Consider the following 19064-nt stretch of genomic DNA (forward strand, 5'->3'; position numbering starts at 1 on the left):
ATCCCCTTTATTTACCAAAAATAAAATGTGTTTAAATTTCATAAATTAAAAGACAAATTAAATTTGGGTGAAACTTGTTTACTGTTTTTCATAATTATATAACTTGTAGAAAAACTTTAAACACAATTGTAAATAAGTATAAAGAATGGCATTGGTTTTATTTTTAGTGCTAAAAAGTTTTTTTTTTTAATTAGCATCTTTTTGTGTTTTGCTTTCGTACCGAAATTGGTACCGAGAACCGTGGATTTTCACTGGTATCGGTACCAAATACTGAAATTTTGGTACCGTGACAACACTAGTTTGTAGTTTATTTAGTAATTATTTAATTATCCCACAATATTAGGGCTGGGATAAACGATTATTTTTTAAACGATTAATCTAGTGATTATTTTTTCGATGCATCGATTAATCTAATGATTAATTTTTCAGACCGATTCGATTTCGATTATCTCCCCATTAATTGACTACTAACAATTTATACATGTTGATTTACATATCTGAATGAAAAAAACATGAATTCCTTAACATTGCAATATATGTTTATTGCTCTTAAAATTACAAAATAAAAGACTGACTAAGAATGCATTACTTTGCACTTGTATAGAGATAGCGTTCAATAAAACCTTGAAGCTTTGAAAACACATAGCTTACTGAAACAAGCTTACTGAACACATAGGGCCTAGCTTACTGAAAAATAGTTCTTCTTTCAGATGAAAATAATAACAACTTGATGTCTAGTATTCAATAAAAAAGTTCACCCAAAATACTTGTTTAGAGCCATTGAAAGAATACAGTAACCAATGTAAACTTTAGGGCTTTAAGCTAATACAGAGAGTGCTTTTCCAAAAAATAAAAAATAAAAATTAACAGTGGGAGCCAGCAGCCTTTCATGTAGAAAAAAAAATCTCTGAATGCCCCACGTTCCACCTTTTTTCTATCGTGTCTAATGATTTTGGTTAATATGCACGAGGGAGAGAGAGAGAGAGAGCAAGACAGCGCTTGTGTAGTTTGAAGACTGTGAGTGCGCGAGCGCGCGTGAAACTTGGGTGTTTCGCCCTTTTTCTATCGTGTCTAATGATTTTGGTTAATATGCACGAGGGAGAGAGAGAGAGAGAGAGCAAGACAGCGCTTGTGTAGTTTGAAGACTGTGAGTGCGCGAGGGCGCGTGAAACTTGGGTGTTTCGCCCTTTTTCTATCGTGTCTAATGATTTTGGTTAATATGCACGAGGGAGAGAGAGAGAGAGAGAGCAAGACAGCGCTTGTGTAGTTTGAAGACTGTGAGTGCGCGAGCACGCGTGAAACTTGGGTGTTTCGCCCTTTTTCTATCAGGTTTAATGATTTTGATTAATATGCACGAGGGAGAGAGAGAGCAAGAAGCGCTCGTGTTGTTTGAAGACTGTGAGTGCGCGCGCAGCCGGGGATCTCTCTCATACGCGCCCTGTCAGGCGCAGCACAGTCATCACTCACCGATCAAATAAGGCTTTGACAGCCTCCAAAAAAAAAGATCAATGCAGAAAAACCCCTGGATTGGTTATATAACGTTGGACAGAATGTTGATCCGGCCATCGCGTATATTCAGCGCACATAAGGTAAACGTTTTGCAAAGTTTTTTAGAGAAATAAAAACAGGTTGACGAATCGATGCACATATTTTGCGTCAACGTATTTTTTGCGTCGACGTCATCGATGACCTCGACGTGTTGTCCCAGCCCTACACAACATAATTTAATATCCACTTGGGGGAGCAGTTAAACAGTTTATTAGGAACAATCAAAGCTGACTTTCAAACTAATTTTTTTGCATCATTACTCCAGTCACACAATCCTTCAGAAATCCTTTTAACAATCTTATTTTCTACAAAAAAACATTTATTGTTATTATTATTATTATTAATGTTGAAAAGAGCTGAGAATATTTTTCAGGTTTTTTAGGGGGAATAAATTGAAAGAACACCATTTTTTGTTACATTTGTTACAGTTATCTATTTGTTACATTTATATTATTTACATCAAGCTTTTGAATGGTATAGTATTGTATATTATTATTGAAATTTCATAATATTTCACTTGATTATACATTTAGTCAGGAATTATAATTTGGAAAAAGTCTAACTAGTAAAATGTTTACACGTTATGTGAAAACTTGTACAAGTATATAAATAAATAAAAAGAGACTTACTCATGTTTATGATCTCTGCTGAATAAAGTGCTTCATTCTTTTTTTCTGAGGAAATCCATTTCTTAAATCCTCAACCACATCACATCTTTTTGGGTGAATTATTTCTTATTTCCACCCCATGAAGCAAACAGTAAAATAAAAAAAAACTTGAAGAACAGTCTGGCTGCGTATTCTTCTGTTGTGTGGCGTATTCAAGCCGCACGCTTTAGTGAAGCATTATAATCTGAATAGAGCGTTGTGCGCGGGGGCGTGGTCTCATTAGAAGATAATGAACTAACCCTTTAATGTTTATGTGTGTTTTTCAAGTCATCTCCAGTTAATATGTAGGAAATTACAGGAATAAAATATGTACTATAAATTTGCTCTTGAGTGTGATGCATTCACGTTCGAGCTAATTATGTGCTGCATGTAATTTGATCAATGTTTATATGTGAATAAATGCGTAAATTAAAACCTGTTTAACATATAAAGTGGCCGATCATGACTTGTAGCAGACCTTTGTGTAACACTTCAGGTGACATTTTCCAACCCTTATGTTATCCTTTGGAAAATGACAGTTAAGGGGCTTTATGCAACACTTAATGGATTTTAAGGGATACTTAAGAGAAATTCTAAGGGTTTATGACGTTTCAGTCAAGTAGCTAATTATTGCAAGCTTCAAGCAATTTAATGTAGTTGACTATTTGTCCATGAACTACACACTTTTTTTTCTGAACCAAAGTTTCTGAATAAACTGTGCTGTTTTAGAGAAGGATACTGTAGAGTTTCCTGTCTTTGGATTCGGAGCGCATGCGGCTGAGCTGTTGTTTGTGGCAGCGCAGACTCCAGGGGTTATGGCTGATCTTCTCTGAGCTCAGGCCACTGTTGCTGTCCAGCATCTGGAAGGGCACATCTGAATGCAGGTCCAGGCGAGGACTCTTCAACTCCTGCAGACTACACAGACACACTAATTACCAACAATGCTGTGCAAGTGTGACTACTGAAAATGTTTTGTTGATTGTCAAACTCTTAAAATGAACATATTTTATAAGAGAATGTATGCTTGGCAATTACACAAGTTTGATTCAGACAGATACTTTGTTTGTTATTTAATTGTTATTATCACAGAGATCACATTTTCAGTGTAATCAGTTCAATTTCAGCACCTCTGTTCCACCTCTGAGATTGTGACCTTTGCAACCAGGGTTATTATTATTAACTAAAAAAAACTGAAACTAAAATTAAAACCATAAAATGTTACTTGAAATAAAATATAAAAATAAATCATACAAACTAAAATAAAAAATAAAAAATGCTGAAAAAAATGAGAACTGATTCAAAATATAACTAATAGTAAATTGATACTAAAATAACACTGTTCTTTGCTAAGGTTGGTAACTTTGTTTTAATGCCATGTCATCTGAAGATCATCAGTCTAAAGTACAGTTTGATTTCATACAGAATGACTCGATTTCGTCATCAGCAGTGGATTCGGTTACACAAATGACCAGTATATGGATGTTCACTCACTTGTCATTGCTTTCGCCATCGTGAGCAGGTCGGTCCTCTTTGTGCTCGCTGCTGGAGCGGTGGAGGCTACGGCGAGAGTGTTTTCGGCGAGGCTGATCTCTTTCGGACAGCTCTTCATGGTCCAGCCCCTCACTCTCCTCATATGGATATGCCACCAGATTGATGTAGCCGTCAGAGTCACCCTCAAAACACACCAGCACCACACCTGCAACATCAAAATTTACCGCTCAATCTCTGAGATCTTGTGTATGCTTTGAATTCAACAAAGATATCATCTGAACTGCAAACTATGACTCAAGACTGGATCTATACCAGGTTATTGTTTAATTGTTTCAATAGTGATTAATAATAATAATAATTCAAGCCCTTAATACCTTTTTTGGTAACACTTTCCATGAAGCCTGTATTTATAATACATTATAAGGGTATTCTTAAAGCATTATAATGAATGCATAATGCATTATAAAAAACCTTATAATATGTTGTATCATCTTATGAATATTCATAAGAACAGTTTTAATATTTACTTATTTGTGGTTATAGCTTTTAAGAGTATGATTATTTATAACACAATGAACACGTTGCATCTACTTTTACAATGGATTATACTTCTCATAGTTATAATGTATTATAAGTCTCATATCTTGCCATTTTTCTGATGCTACTTAAAGCGAAATCACCATAAAATCAGATATCAGATCAGATGAATGTGTTAATATGATAAATTTGCTTTGAACTATTTTTATTGTAATATCAGTTTGATTATTTTGGTGGTACCCTTTAGACAGCTGTTGATAAGTAACTCTGCAACTACATATCAACTAGAGGTCATTAGAGTATTAGTATGTCTGCTACTGTAAATATATGCTAACACTTTATTTTGATGGTCAGTGTCTGTTCCAGTTCCAAAAACGGAACTGTAAATATTATTTTGCCATTGGACATACACACTGCCGTCAAATATAGTCACTGCTATTCTGAGTGAATTACATTCTGTACATTCTGTCAATAGTTATTCTTTACAAAATCAAATTCAAGTTTCAAAAAGTCAAAAAGTATAAACAGTGAAGATGGAATTTAAATTTAATCATATTCACACAAAGCAACACTAATATAACAGAGAAGATCACTTGCTTGGATAGTTTATGTGGTAGGATGAATAAAGAAGCTCAGAGAGATGCACACGTGTGGGAAGGAGGACAGTATTATAGTGGCTAGTGGGAAGGGCTGAATAATCCCATCATGCCTCAGTGCTGAAGCTCATTTTTAGTTCCGTGATGCGTCCTCAGTGATGTCAGCCAGGCAACGCGAGCTCATCAATGAAGACTGATGAAGCTAATTCAGGAACAGCTCTGTTTAATAAGCTTTACAGAGCTACATCAGCAGCCCGAGAACACTTGTGCTGCACACCCGGGCTGATCTGTAGCCTCTGGACTTTCTTTCAGGAATCTGCTCAGCCCTGCCTTTCATATTATGCATAATTAGATGATACATTTTCCTATATTCTAGCTGCTTTCTGAGACATATCATTTAGGCAGAAGCAACTGATCTGTGACACCCACACAGACTAGGCACTAAGTGAGAAAAAAATGGCAGATTTATTTAATCTATATTTAAAAGTATATATTTACAAATCACAACAGTGTCAAGACAAATTACATTCTGCTCACACGTAACCCAAGACAAACACTGTACACTGACAGATATTAGACTTGAGGTATGAGATGTGCACAATTTCTGACAACACTGTTGACTCGAATGCACAGACACTATTGGAAGACAACTGAACTGGGCAATGACATCACTGAATCAACAATGAACTGACTTTAACTGATAAACTGGCTGTTTTCTGTTGTCCTCATGCATTATCAGCAGACATTTTTCCTGTTTAAGATTCCTGTTAAAGATGCTTTGACACAAATCTGTATTGGATAAAGTGCAACATAAATGAAGGTGACTCGACTTGACTTGATGAGGATGCAATGGCAGAAAATATATAGGATGTGTCAACACAGAAAAAGAAGATTGACGCACGAGTACTTGTTAACAATTTAAAACAACCTGACAGGGAATAAAACCTTTGGATATCATGAATGAGCGATTAAGATTAGAGTGGGTCATTTTAAATCAGATACATATCTCTCTGACTAACTGAAAGCTAATTTCTGCAATGCAGAAAGCTTGGATTGAATCATGATGGAACACAGTCATAAAAATGGAATTTACTTAACAAGGTCACAGAATGTCATGGAATTTGGGCGAATTTTGAATGCAAAAATTAAAAGAAGGACTCTACTCTAGTGTAAAAAGCATACCATTTAAAAATAAAGTCTGCATGTTCTGATGTATCAATGAATGAGTGGCACAGTTTCATATACTACACATACTCAACCCTGCGTACTGCTCGTGACGTCTTCAGCTTCTGCTGTCTCACTACATGAGAACGTGAACACATGAACTTCATCTCCACAGCTGCTTTATCAGCATTTCACAATTTAATTTGAGAAAGCTACTGTCAGATACACACAGAAACTCAAAGGATTCACTTTTATTACTTCTTAAGGAGTATCACACAAATTTTAAGTTTTAATTTAACATTTCTATTTAATAAAAGTTTTAAATATTAATTACATTGCATTATTTACATGTTTCATGCCTTGATTTGATTACCACTATTTTTTATTTTATGTCAATTTGTATTAAATTATAATCCAGAAAAAAATTAGAAACAACATAGAAATTATGAAAAACATCATTTCACAGTACTCCATTATTGTAAAAATAACAAATTGTATCATACAAATTCTATGATGATAAAATTGTAATAAATTATTAAAAACTGATTAAAAAGATTCATATATTTTAATTAAACCATTAAAACAGAATCCAGTAATGAATGAGGAATTTGAGAGAAACATAAAATGGAATTTAGGTAAATAAAATTAAACACAGGGCCCTAATTACAGTTACAAAAAACTATTTTATTTGAAAACATTTCAGCATTGAACACAATAATACAGTAAGTTAAAATCTGACAAAAAGATTCTGACGGACACGCATTTATTCAATAAAACACGGGGCATTATTTCTGCTTAGAAGACAAATGTTTTGTGCAAACTGTAGAGTGGAAAGCATGTTTCCTTCTGAAATATTTTTTGTTTTGCCAGCAATAAAACTTCTGTAACACTTCTAACGTTCATATTTAGAGTTTGTGCTCATCCCAGTCTGTGGACATTTGAAAACAATGTGATTCATAAGGACAGGTTTATTTATAAATCTTGTTGTGACTAGATGAGAAAAATAACCAGCTTCGATGTTACTCTAGCAAGGCCTGGAATAGTCAGTGGAAGTTACAGATGTCCGGCATGCATTTAGCCCCATGAAAACTCACAGGGAGAAGTGGTTCATATGGAAGGCATGCTTTGAATCTAGAACGGGAGATGTTTTGGGGGATGGTGGTTACAGTGAACACAGGACAGATGCTAAAACATATGAGTGTCACGCAAACACATTTGCACTGCAGGCAAATAATAGCAGCTCACACTGTCTGTTACAGGCTGCCCGAACAACACTATTTCATGCTTTAACTAAGCTTTACGTTAAAGGTGCAATGTGTCATATTTACAAAGATCTATTGACAGAAATGCAATATAATATACATAACTATGTTTTCAGAGGTGTTGTTATGTGGGAGTGCTCTAACTTTGTGCTTTGTTGCAGTTACTCAGTAGCTCAACTGGAGTCAACAGGTTAATTGACGTTACCTGAAATGAGACATTTTAAACACCAGCACACATGCGCTCACTTTCTATCTGCTCCTACAGCCAGCTTGGCAGCAGCTGGGCTTGTTTTGTCACAGTCCCTTCTTTCCTTATATATAAACCTTATTTTATTTTGTAAACTTGTTTTGTGTCCTTGATGTTGCTTTTTACAAGAGCCAGGGGTTGTTACATAATGGGGGCTCATCCGTTTCCTTAAAAAAATAAAAATACTCTGGGACTGTTTTTTTTTTTTTGAGTATGGTTGTATTTTTGTGATTATTCATGAGTTTCCCCAGTTAGATAGAGTGAGCGTTCAGCTGGGTTGAACATTAAATCCTTCCCTCGGGTCACTCTTTTATTAATTTGCCTTTTTTAATTTCCCAGGTTATTCTGGGAGGAGACTTGTTCTCTGTTGGGGGAAAGCATTTCACAACTGTGTGACCATTGATTATATGGTCTACAGTTGTTGTTTTTTTTTTTTTACTTTTAAAGTCGCCTCGTGCCTGGTACACATCAGAAGATAGAGAGGGGTTAGGAAATGTTAGGCAGGTACCCGGGTGTTTCTCATGTATTTTGTATTATGTTTGGCTCAGCAACCATGCTCACTTTTTGGAGGGAGTAAGAGGAGCGTATTTAAGATAGGTGAGTAAGGGTCTGCCACTTTTGTGTATGTGTGGTCCATGATCCTAACTTCAGTGTGCAAGCAGCTTTTGTGTCATGTTCCTTTGTGAACTTCTGTGTAGAATAAAATTCAGTATAATATATATTTGAGTTTGCTGACTAGTGAGCTGTTGCTTGTTTGGGGTGAGTAATTTTTCGCAGTTTACTGAGTTATTTAGTTCTACTTAAATTTAAAGAGTAAATTTGCTGATTCGTGTAATTTCTTTTTAGTTCTGTACTACTGTGGTTTTAGTTGTATGTTTGTACAAGTAGTGAAAGACCCCATTTGTGTTTTGTGCTTTTTTTAGCACTTTAGTTTTGTTGGAGTTTAGTTTATTAATGGCTTCTTAAAGGGGTCCCTAGGTATTAAGCCGTGTATAGCTTAATATAATGTAAATGGTATCTATAACTGAAATATGTAGTACAAAACCCATTAAAAATGTTATTTAAAAAGAAATCACATAGTTTTATACATATTTTCGACTATGGGGGGCGCCATTATTCTGATGAAGTAAAATGGCTGCAATCGGTGAGCTACTGCCGCTATCTGTTGCTGTTTTTACAGCCACACAACTCGGAATAGACATCTCTGAAAATACTGATATGATAACTACAGCTCCTGAAAGAACTTAAATGTGGTGATGGATATAACTATAGTCTTAAAGGTCCCAGTTTTTTGACTAACCTCCTTCCACATGAAGAGCTGCGTTTGTGTTTGTCGCCATGTCATTGAAACGCTGTTATTTTCATCTTGGAGTCCAATTATCTTTGTTTGGCCTTCCCAGGGATGCTGTACTTGGAGATTAATAGTTACAATTTATGTTTAACTCGGTTCCCGAAAATTATAATGCACATGTAAAACTATGTGCAGCACATTTTGCTGAGGACAACTTCTTCAATCTCAATCAGTTTAATGCCGGATTCGCACAAAGATTATTCTTGAAAGCAGTTCCCTCTTTGTCTGGAGAAGGCGTTGTTTATGGACCACAAACGGTAAGTGTATTTTATTAAGTTGGTGCATTTAACAGTTTCTGTAACTTATTACACAAAGGGCAACGCTGTTTAGCTTTGTTAACTAGATGTTAGGGCTGTGCAAAAAAACGAATTAATTATAATTACATCTCAAGCACATGCTCCTGCCCACTTGCTTCTCAAAACTAGCCCAATCGCGTTTCCAGGAGGGCAGGGTGAGCTAAGCTGGTGTCGAATCACAACACAGGAACAGCTGGCCCAATCAGAACTTGTTACATATTTCTGAAGGAGGGACTTTATAGAACAAGGAAGACATCAGCCTGTTTTTATGACAGTGAAAACAGCGGTATACAGATAAGTTAATTGTTTTTACACGCGAAACATGATCACATGTTATATTGCACACTGTAAACACAATCAAAGCTTCAAAAAAGCGTGAAAAACGGGACCTTTAAATAGTGTTGTCAACAGACCCTGTACTTCAGTACCAAGACGGTACAAAAAAATTGAAAATGTGACTGTACCAGGTTTCTTTAAGTTCCGGTGGTACCGAGTACCCGGTCAACTCGGTTCTTGACGCATACAGCGCTATGATTTCCGTGAAGCAGAAAACGCGGACGGAATCTCAAAATCCAGTCATGAAAATTAAACTTACATTTTAATATGGACAGTCAAGGAATCTGTCAAAGTTAGCATAAATTAATTAAAATCAAACCTCCATATGGACAAGTATCTGTAAATGTTGAAGGGTTAGTTCACCCAAAGATCTAAATTATGTCATTACTAACTCGCCCTCATGTTGTTCCAAACCCATAAGACCTCCGTTCATCTCGGCTCGGTGTTCATCTTCAGTTCTCTCTTCACAGCAGTTCAGTTAGTGTATTGTTTGAGTAAATGAATTACTCCGGGATATTGGTTTGTTTTAACTCAGAGGGAGTGTCAGCCACATTAAAAAAGTTAACAGCTTAAGTCATTTGTGGATTAATGCTTATTGGAGATGCGAACTGTTTCAAATGATTCAGTTCGATTTGGTGAACTGGTTCAAGAAGATCCGGTTACATCGAATGATTCGTTCGTGAAGCGGATATCACAAACTGCAGTGCTGTGAACACGCTCACAACAGACCCGAAGAGAAGATAATGCTGAATAAAGTCGTAGTTTTTGCTATTTTTGGACCAAAATGTATTTTCGATGCTTCAAAAAATTCTAACTGACCCTCTGATGTTACCTTTCTGGACATGGACAGTAGACCGTACACACAGTTTCAATGGAGGGACTGAGAGCTCTCGGACTAAATCTAAAATACCTTAAACTGTGTTCTGAAGATGAACGGAGGTCTCACGGGTTTGGAACGACATGAGGGTGAGTTATTAATGACATAATTTTCCTTTTTGGGTGAACTATTTTTAAGTACCTTTAAGTACGCAAACCTAGTTCAAGTCTACAACATCATTTTTACATAACCACGTATCTCAGAATGTCACTGTTATCTCATAAGCCTCGAGAAAAAACAAAAACAAAACAATTCATGTCCTAAAATAAATATAGCATGGAGGAAAATGTACAATTTCTATCAACTGCAGCATCCGTTTTGAGAGTATGAAGAGAATATGAAGGTCTTATTACTCAAGGGTCTCATTTTAAAAAGGTTTTAAGGGTTTTCACTAGGGGTGCACTGAAATTTCGGTTTCGGGCCGAAATAAAAAAAACAGCCGAAAACGTAAACCGAAAATGAATGTCACCCGCCCCTCCCATCCATGCACAAGCGCTAAGGTTTCACTCACGGTCGAGCTGTTATCACGCGTCTGCCTATCAAAGATTAAGCATGTCAAAGGGCTGTCACAATAAAAAAAAAAAGATTGTCACAAAAACTGAAACGAAAAAGCTTTCGTTTCGAAAACGAAAATAGGGAATCGATTTTAACGGCCTTCTCTCGGAGCGCGTCCAGCTCGTCACTATACGCTCGCAGCGAACGCGCGTCACACAGCAACTGCAGGTTCTGACACACACACACACACACACACACACAGCCTATTAGTGCATAATATCAATGTAGCCTTCAGTAATGTTTTTCATTGATGTTATGGCAGTCCACATTGCTGACTTGTGTGCGTCTCAAGCGCCCTCTTTACGTTCGCCCTAATGCCTGTTTAGTTGTCGGTGGATTTGCCTATATTTGGCGTTGAAAAACGGATCAACGCCAAATATAGGCAATTTACTAACGATTCAATGAACACTTTGCCTATGTCTCAAAAATCGAACAGGATTTTTTTTTCACAAAAGTGACAGCCCTATACGAGAGGACACCAAAGTTGCAATATGTAGCATTTGTTCTGCAAAATCTTTTTGCAGAATTTTTAAAAAACTATTTTATTTGATGGAACATAAAACTTGAAGAATAATTATTATTTATATTTATTGTTAAAAATATTTTATGTTTTGTTATGTAACTGTTAATAAAAGTTTGATTATTATTTTGTGATTTTTCAATTCAGATCCATTAAATCCAAGCAATATATATATACGTTTTTAAAAGAAGCCATTTTCGGCTTCAGTTTCGGTTTTCGGCCAAGTGCATCCTAAATTTTCGGTTTCGGCGCTGAATTTTCATTTCGGTGCATCACTAGTTTTCACTTTTAAAAAGTGTAATTAAAATAATAACAACATGAGTGACAGGGGCAACTATTGCCTAATAGGGCTGGATGATATGGACAAAATATTATCACAATATTAATATATCATATGATATCGATATTTATCACAATATTAATTTAACCTTTCAGGGGGCATTGGATGCAAAATTCACTTTTATATGGTGTTTGCATATAAATGTGTCTTAACAGTGTGTGAACAACAACACCCTACAATCATAAAAATCCACCTCACTGTTGTTTTTTTTATCCCCCCAAATAACTAAAGTCTGAATTATCAAGGCGTTTTGATTTTCGCACCGCCCATGACCACTGATCTCCAGCCAGCAGTACGCAGTCCCCCGTTTTCGCAGCGCACGAGCAGCTGTAGTGACAACAGTGTTTCGTAAGCAATGCATAAGTGAATATAAGATTAATTTTCTCTTGACATCAGAGCCACTGAGGAGGCAGAGCATAAGTTTAGTTTTTGATGGTAACGCGCCACCAAATACACAAAAAAACAGAAGAGAGGGGCAGGGTGAGCAGAGCTCATTATTAGGGGATATGCCGGGTATCAAATTTTATTCTTATACTGCATGACAGTTAACATGGAGGCGCCGGTGCGATCGCTTGCACTTAAAATACTCAGGAATAATTACATAATTTGAATCTGTTACGAGTCTACATTTCTTTGTGTACACTCACAATAACAACAAAATGTTAATGAATAATGAAACCAAACAGGATGCTATTTCTGCAGTAGTTTCTTCTGTAAAATTTACATAAAAATATGTGTATGTATATATATATATATATATATATATATATATACATACACATATTAGGCATTGTGATGCAGAGTCAGAGACGTTCGGATCCATTTGCAGTAATCAGATAACAGCGTCAAGTATGTCAATGGATATCCAGAATCAGAAACAATACCAGGCAGAGGCGGGGCAGGCAGCAGAGAATCACAGGCGGTATAAACAATACAAGATAAGACACGGCAGGAACAAACACAAGGAAAACGTTCGGAAATGTCAGACTGGGCTAAACAATACTCTGCAGTGAATCGTGGTGTGAGACTGAGTTTATACCAACAGGACAATGAGGTAACAAGGAGGGAAGAGCTAATCAATTATATTACAAACTAACAAGATGGGCAAAGGAACAAGGGAACACAGAAACAAAGGGGAACAAGAACATTTCAAAATAAGAGTCCACAAAACCAAGACAATGGAAAATAGACTGGGTTTCTGACATAGCCCACCCCCAAAGAGGTGGATTCCAGATGCTCTAATGCAATCTAGGAGGGCGGTAGAGTGGAGGCAGAACAGGGGGAGTGCCAGAGGGCCAGGTCCATGTGGAAGTGAAGTGGCCAGGGACCGTGGCAGAGCCAGCAGAGCAGGACGCTCGGGTGGAGCCGACCAAACAGGAGTCCACCAGGGCGGTGGAACTGGAGCCCACCAGGGCGAAGCAGGTAGAACTAGAGCCCACCAGGGAGGAGCAGGCAGAACTGGAGCCCACCAGGGCAGAGCAGGCGGAGTCTGAGCCCACCAAGGCGGAGCAGGCGGAACTGGAGCCCACCAGGGCGGAGCAGGCAGAACTGGAGCCCACCAGGGCGGAGCAGGCGGAACTGGAGCCCACCAGGGCAGAGCAGGCGGAACAGGAGTCCACCAGGACAGAGCAGGCGGAACAGGAGTCCACCAGGGCAGAGTAGGCAGACCTGGAGCCCACCAGGGCGGAGCAGAGGACCACCACAGCCGAGCAGATGGGACACAAGCCCACCAGGGTTGAGCAGATGACCATTCCAGGCTGTTGGACAGTGTTTTCTCTACTTCCTGTTGGCCTTCTGTAGCAAATTGTAGCTCCGTGTAGCTGTTTTTATTTTATTTTTTTCTCTAGAATCTTTATCTTACTATCACTCTCTGTTTTTTAAAGTGGTAAAATATAACTTAATTCACACCATATTTCTGATATTATCGATCAATCTTATCAGATTAACTTTGATCGTTCACTTTTATTTTATTTCCGTGAGTGCAGTACACCTGCAAAGCGTTAGCACTCGTTAGCTTGTCATTAGCGTCTTCATTCGAACCTATCGCTGTTTTCTTTTCTCCTCTCCCTCGCTCCAGTTTTTCACAAGTTAATCAAACAACCGCAGTAAGAATTTTCATCAAGCACGGTGAGTAATGGCTTCTCCTATCATTGTTTCTTGCACCTCTTGCCACATGTACAGTTTATCTATCTCTGTCGCTGATAAGGGATTCACATGTGATAAATGCAGGGAAATAGTTAGGCTGACAGAGAAGATTTCAGAATTAGAGACACGCATCCAAACTTTAATTGAGGATAGTAAAAATGTTAGGGCTCTAGATACGGCTTTGGATGCGTCTAGCTCAGGGATTCCTGTACATTGTTCGGTTCCGGAAACAGAGCCCCAGCAGCAGGGCAACTGGGTGACGGTGAGGCAGCGTAGTCGTGGGTCAAAACACCGCTCTTCTGTTCCGATCAAAACATTAAACAGGTTCTCCCCACTCAGTGATGCACCCACTGAGAAACCTGATGAAAGTGCTCTAGTTATTGGTGATTCTATTGTACGGAACGTGAATATAGAGACACCAGCCACCATAGTCAAATGTTTACCGGGAGCCAGAGCGCCTGACATCTTGGCAAATTTAAAAGTGCTGGCTAATGCTAAACGTAAATACAGTAAGATTGTTATTCATGCCAGCGCTAATGATGTTCGACACTAAAAATAACATTAAAGAGGTGTGTGAACTTGCAAGAACGATGTCAGACACTGTAATATGCTCTGTTCCCCTCCCTGCTTACCGTGGTGATGAGATGCATAGCAGATTGTCATCACTCAATGGCTGGATGTCTAAGTGGTGCCCACAGAATACCATAGGTTTCATAGACAATTGGACGAGCTTTTGGGGCAGACCTGACCTGTTTAAAAGAGATGGTCTTCATCCCTCCTGGGGTGGCGCCACTCTTCTCTCTAGAAATATGGCAAATAGTCTTAGTGTTTATACTTGACTAACTGGGGCCCAGGTCAGGAAGCAGACAGACTGGCTAAACCGACCGTCTGCTAGCTGCCTCCCGTCACAGAGGTCAGTTAATTCTCAGCACATAGAGACTTTTTCACCTAGATATCACACTATAGAGACTGTGTCTGTTCCCCGAACTAGAAAAAACAAAAAACGTCCAAACCAAGTTAAGATTAACAATTTAATTGAGGTTCAACAAATAAAAAACAGAAGTAATATGGATAAACAAATGATAAAGCTTGGCTTATTGAATATCAGATCCCTTTCTACGAAAACACTTTTTGTAAATAATATGATCACTGATCATAATATAGATGTACTCTGTTTGACAGAAACCTGGCTAAAACCTGATGATTACATTATTTTAAATGAGTCCACCCCCCAAGATTACTGTTATAAACATGAGCCACGTCTAAAAGGCAAAGGTGGAGGTGTTGCTTCAATTTATAACAACGTTTTCAGGATTTCTCAGAGGGCAGGCTACAAGTATAACTCGTTTGAAGTAATGGTACTTCATATAACATTATCCAAAGAAACAAATGTTAATGATAAATCCCCTGTTATGTTTGTACTGGCTACTGTATACAGGCCACCAGGGCACCATACAGACTTTATTAAAGAGTTTGGTGATTTTACATCTGAGTTAGTTCTGGCTGCAGATAAAGTTTTAATAGTTGGTGATTTTAATATCCATGTTGATAATGAAAACGATGCATTGGGATCAGCATTTATAGACATTCTGAACTCTATTGGTGTTAGACAACACGTTTCAGGACCTACTCATTGTCGAAATCATACTCTAGATTTAATACTGTCACATGGAATTGATGTTGATGGTGTTGAAATTATTCAGCCAAGTGATGATATCTCAGATCATTATTTAGTTCTTTGCAAAATTCATATAGCCAAAATTGTAAATTCTACTTCTTGTTACAAGTATGGAAGAACCATCACTTCTAACACAAAAGACTGCTTTTTAAGTTATCTTCCTGATGTATCCAAATTCCTTAGCATATCCAAAACCTCAGAACAACTTGATGATGTAACAGAGACTATGGACTCTCTCTTTTCTAGCACTTTAAATAAAGTTGCTCCTTTACGCTTAAGGAAGGTTAAGGAAAACAGTTTGACACCATGGTATAATGAGCATACTCGCACCCTAAAGAGAGCAGCCCGAAAAATGGAGCGCAGCTGGAGGAAAACAAAACTAGAGGTATTTCGTATTGCTTGGCGGGAAAGTAACATATCCTACAGAAAAGCATTAAAAACTGCTAGATCCGATTACGTTTCTTCTCTTTTAGAAGAAAACAAACATAACCCCAGGTATTTATTCAATACAGTGGCTAAATTAACGAAAAATAAAGCCTCAACAAGTGTTGACATTTCCCAACACCACAGCAGTAATGAGTTTATGAACTACTTTACTTCTAAAATCGATACTATTAGAGATAAAATTGCAACCATTCAGCCGTCAGCTACAGTATCACATCAGACAGTGCACTATAGACCCCCTGAGGAACAGTTCCACTCATTCTCTACCATAGGAGAGGAAGAATTGTATAAACTTGTTAAATCATCTAAACCAACAACATGTATGTTAGACCCTATACCATCTAAGCTCCTGAAAGAGGTGCTTCCAGAAGTCATAGATCCTCTTCTGACTATTATTAATTCCTCATTGTCATTAGGACATGTCCCCAAAACCTTGAGGCAAGTGTTGACATTTCCCAACACCACAGCAGTAATGAGTTTATGAACTACTTTACTTCTAAAATCGATACTATTAGAGATAAAATTGCCACCATTCAGCCGTCAGCTACAGTATCACATCAGACAGTGCACTATAGACCCCCTGAGGAACAGTTCCACTCATTCTCTACCATAGGAGAGGAAGAATTGTATAAACTTGTTAAATCATCTAAACCAACAACATGTATGTTAGACCCTATACCATCTAAGCTCCTGAAAGAGGTGCTTCCAGAAGTCATAGATCCTCTTCTGACTATTATTAATTCCTCATTGTCATTAGGACATGTCCCCAAAACCTTCAAACTGGCTGTTATTAAGCCTCTCATCAAAAAACCACAACTTGACCCCAAAGAACTACAACCCGAATTCCGGAAAAGTTGGGACGTTTTTTAAATTTTAATAAAATGAAAACTAAAAGACTTTCAAATCACATGAGCCAATATTTTATTCACAATAGAACATAGATAACATAGCAAATGTTTAAACTGAGAAATTTTACACTTTTATGCACAAAATGAGCTCATTTCAATTTTGATTTCTGCTACAGGTCTCAAAATAGTTGGGACGGGGCATGTTTACCATGGTATAGCATCTCCTTTTCTTTTCAAAACAGTTTGAAGACGTCTGGGCATTGAGGCTATGAGTTGCTGGAGTTTTGCTGTTGGAATTTGGTCCCATTCTTGCCTTATATAGATTTCCAGCTGCTGAAGAGTTCGTGGTCTTCTTTGACGTATTTTTCTTTTAATGATGCGCCAAATGTTCTCTATAGGTGAAAGATCTGGACTGCAGGCAGGCCAGGTTAGCACCCGGACTCTTCTACGACGAAGCCATGCTGTTGTTATAGCTGCAGTATGTGGTTTTGTATTGTCCTGCTGAAATAAACAAGGCCTTCCCTGAAATAGACGTTGTTTGGAGGGAAGCATTTGTTGCTCTAAAACCTTTATATACCTTTCAGCATTCACAGAGCCTTCCAAAACATGCAAGCTGCCCATACCGTATGCACTTATGCACCCCCATACCATCAGAGATGCTGGCTTTTGAACTGAACGCTGATAACATGCTGGAAGGTCTCCCTCCTCTTTAGCCCGGAGGACACGGCGTCCGTGATTTCCAACAAGAATGTCACATTTGGACTCGTCTGACCATAAAACACTATTCCACTTTGAAATAGTCCATTTTAAATGAGCCTTGGCCCACAGGACACGACGGCGTTTCTGGACCATGTTCACATATGGCTTCCTTTTTGCATGATAGAGCTTTAGTTGGCATCTGCTGATGGCACGGCGGATTGTGTTTACCGACAGTGGTTTCTGAAAGTATTCCTGGGCCCATTTAGTAATGTCATTGACACAATCATGCCGATGAGTGATGCAGTGTCGTCTGAGAGCCCGAAGACCACGGGCATCCAATAAAGGTCTCCGGCCTTGTCCCTTACGCACAGAGATTTCTCCAGTTTCTCTGAATCTTTTGATGATGTTATGCACTGTAGATGATGAGATTTGCAAAGCCTTTGCAATTTGACGTTGAGGAATATTGTTTTTAAAGTTTTCCACAATTTTTTTACGCAGTCTTTCACAGATTGGAGAGCCTCTGCCCATCTTTACTTCTGAGAGACTCTGCTTCTCTAAGACAAATCTTTAATAGCTAATCATGTTACAGACCTGATATCAATTAACTTAATTAATCACTAGATGTTCTCCCAGCTGAATCTTTTCAAAACTGCTTGCTTTTTTAGCCATTTGTTGCCCCCGTGCCAACTTTTTTGAGACCTGTAGCAGGCATTAAATTTTAAATGAGCTAATAAAGTGGATAAAAGTGTAAAATTTCTCAGTTTAAACATTTGCTACGTTATCTATGTTCTATTGTGAATAAAATATTGGCTCATGTGATTTGAAATTCCTTTTAGTTTTCATTTTATTAAAATTTAAAAAACGTCCCAACTTTTCCGGAATTCGGGTTGTAGTTAATTATAGACCAATCTCGAATCTCCCTTTTCTGTCCAAGATACTAGAAAAGGTGGTATCCACACAATTATATTCCTTCTTAGAGAAAAATGGTATATGTGAGGATTTCCAGTCAGGATTTAGACCGTATCATAGTACTGAGACTGCTCTTCTTAGAGTTACAAATGATCTGCTCTTATCATCTGATCGTGGGTGTATTTCTCTATTAGTTTTATTGGATCTTAGTGCTGCGTTTGACACAATTGACCACAACATTCTTTTGCATAGACTTGAATACTTTGTTGGCATCAGTGGAAGTGCATTAGCATGGTTTAAATCGTACTTATATGACCGCCATCAGTTCGAAGCAGTGAATGAAGATGTATCCTATCGATCACAAGTGCAGTATGGAGTACCTCAAGGCTCAGTACTAGGGCCGCTACTCTTCACGCTTTATATGTTACCCTTGGGAGATATCATCAGGAAACATGGTGTTAGCTTTCACTGTTATGCTGATGATACTCAGCTCTATATTTCTTCGCAGCCTGGTGAAACACACCAATTTGAAAAACTAATGGATTGCATAGTCGATATAAAAAACTGGATGACG

The 19064-nt window shown here is 37.9% G+C and overlaps 1 protein-coding gene across 1 annotated transcript in view; it reads right to left on the reverse strand.

Annotated features, from left to right (window-relative positions):
* Positions 1 to 19064, reverse strand: part of LOC132131495 (inositol hexakisphosphate kinase 1-like) — a 100884-nt gene that overhangs the window by 14871 nt on the left and 66949 nt on the right. The window contains exons 3-4 of the mRNA XM_059543536.1: positions 3687 to 3891; positions 2935 to 3110 (exon numbers count right to left, since the gene is read on the reverse strand). Coding sequence (XP_059399519.1) covers positions 2935 to 3110; positions 3687 to 3891 — 381 coding nt within the window. The remainder of the gene's footprint in view (positions 1 to 2934; positions 3111 to 3686; positions 3892 to 19064) is intronic.

The sequence above is a fragment of the Carassius carassius genome, chromosome 48 (genome assembly GCF_963082965.1).
Source record: "Carassius carassius chromosome 48, fCarCar2.1, whole genome shotgun sequence".
Taxonomy (NCBI): Eukaryota; Metazoa; Chordata; class Actinopteri; order Cypriniformes; family Cyprinidae; genus Carassius; species Carassius carassius.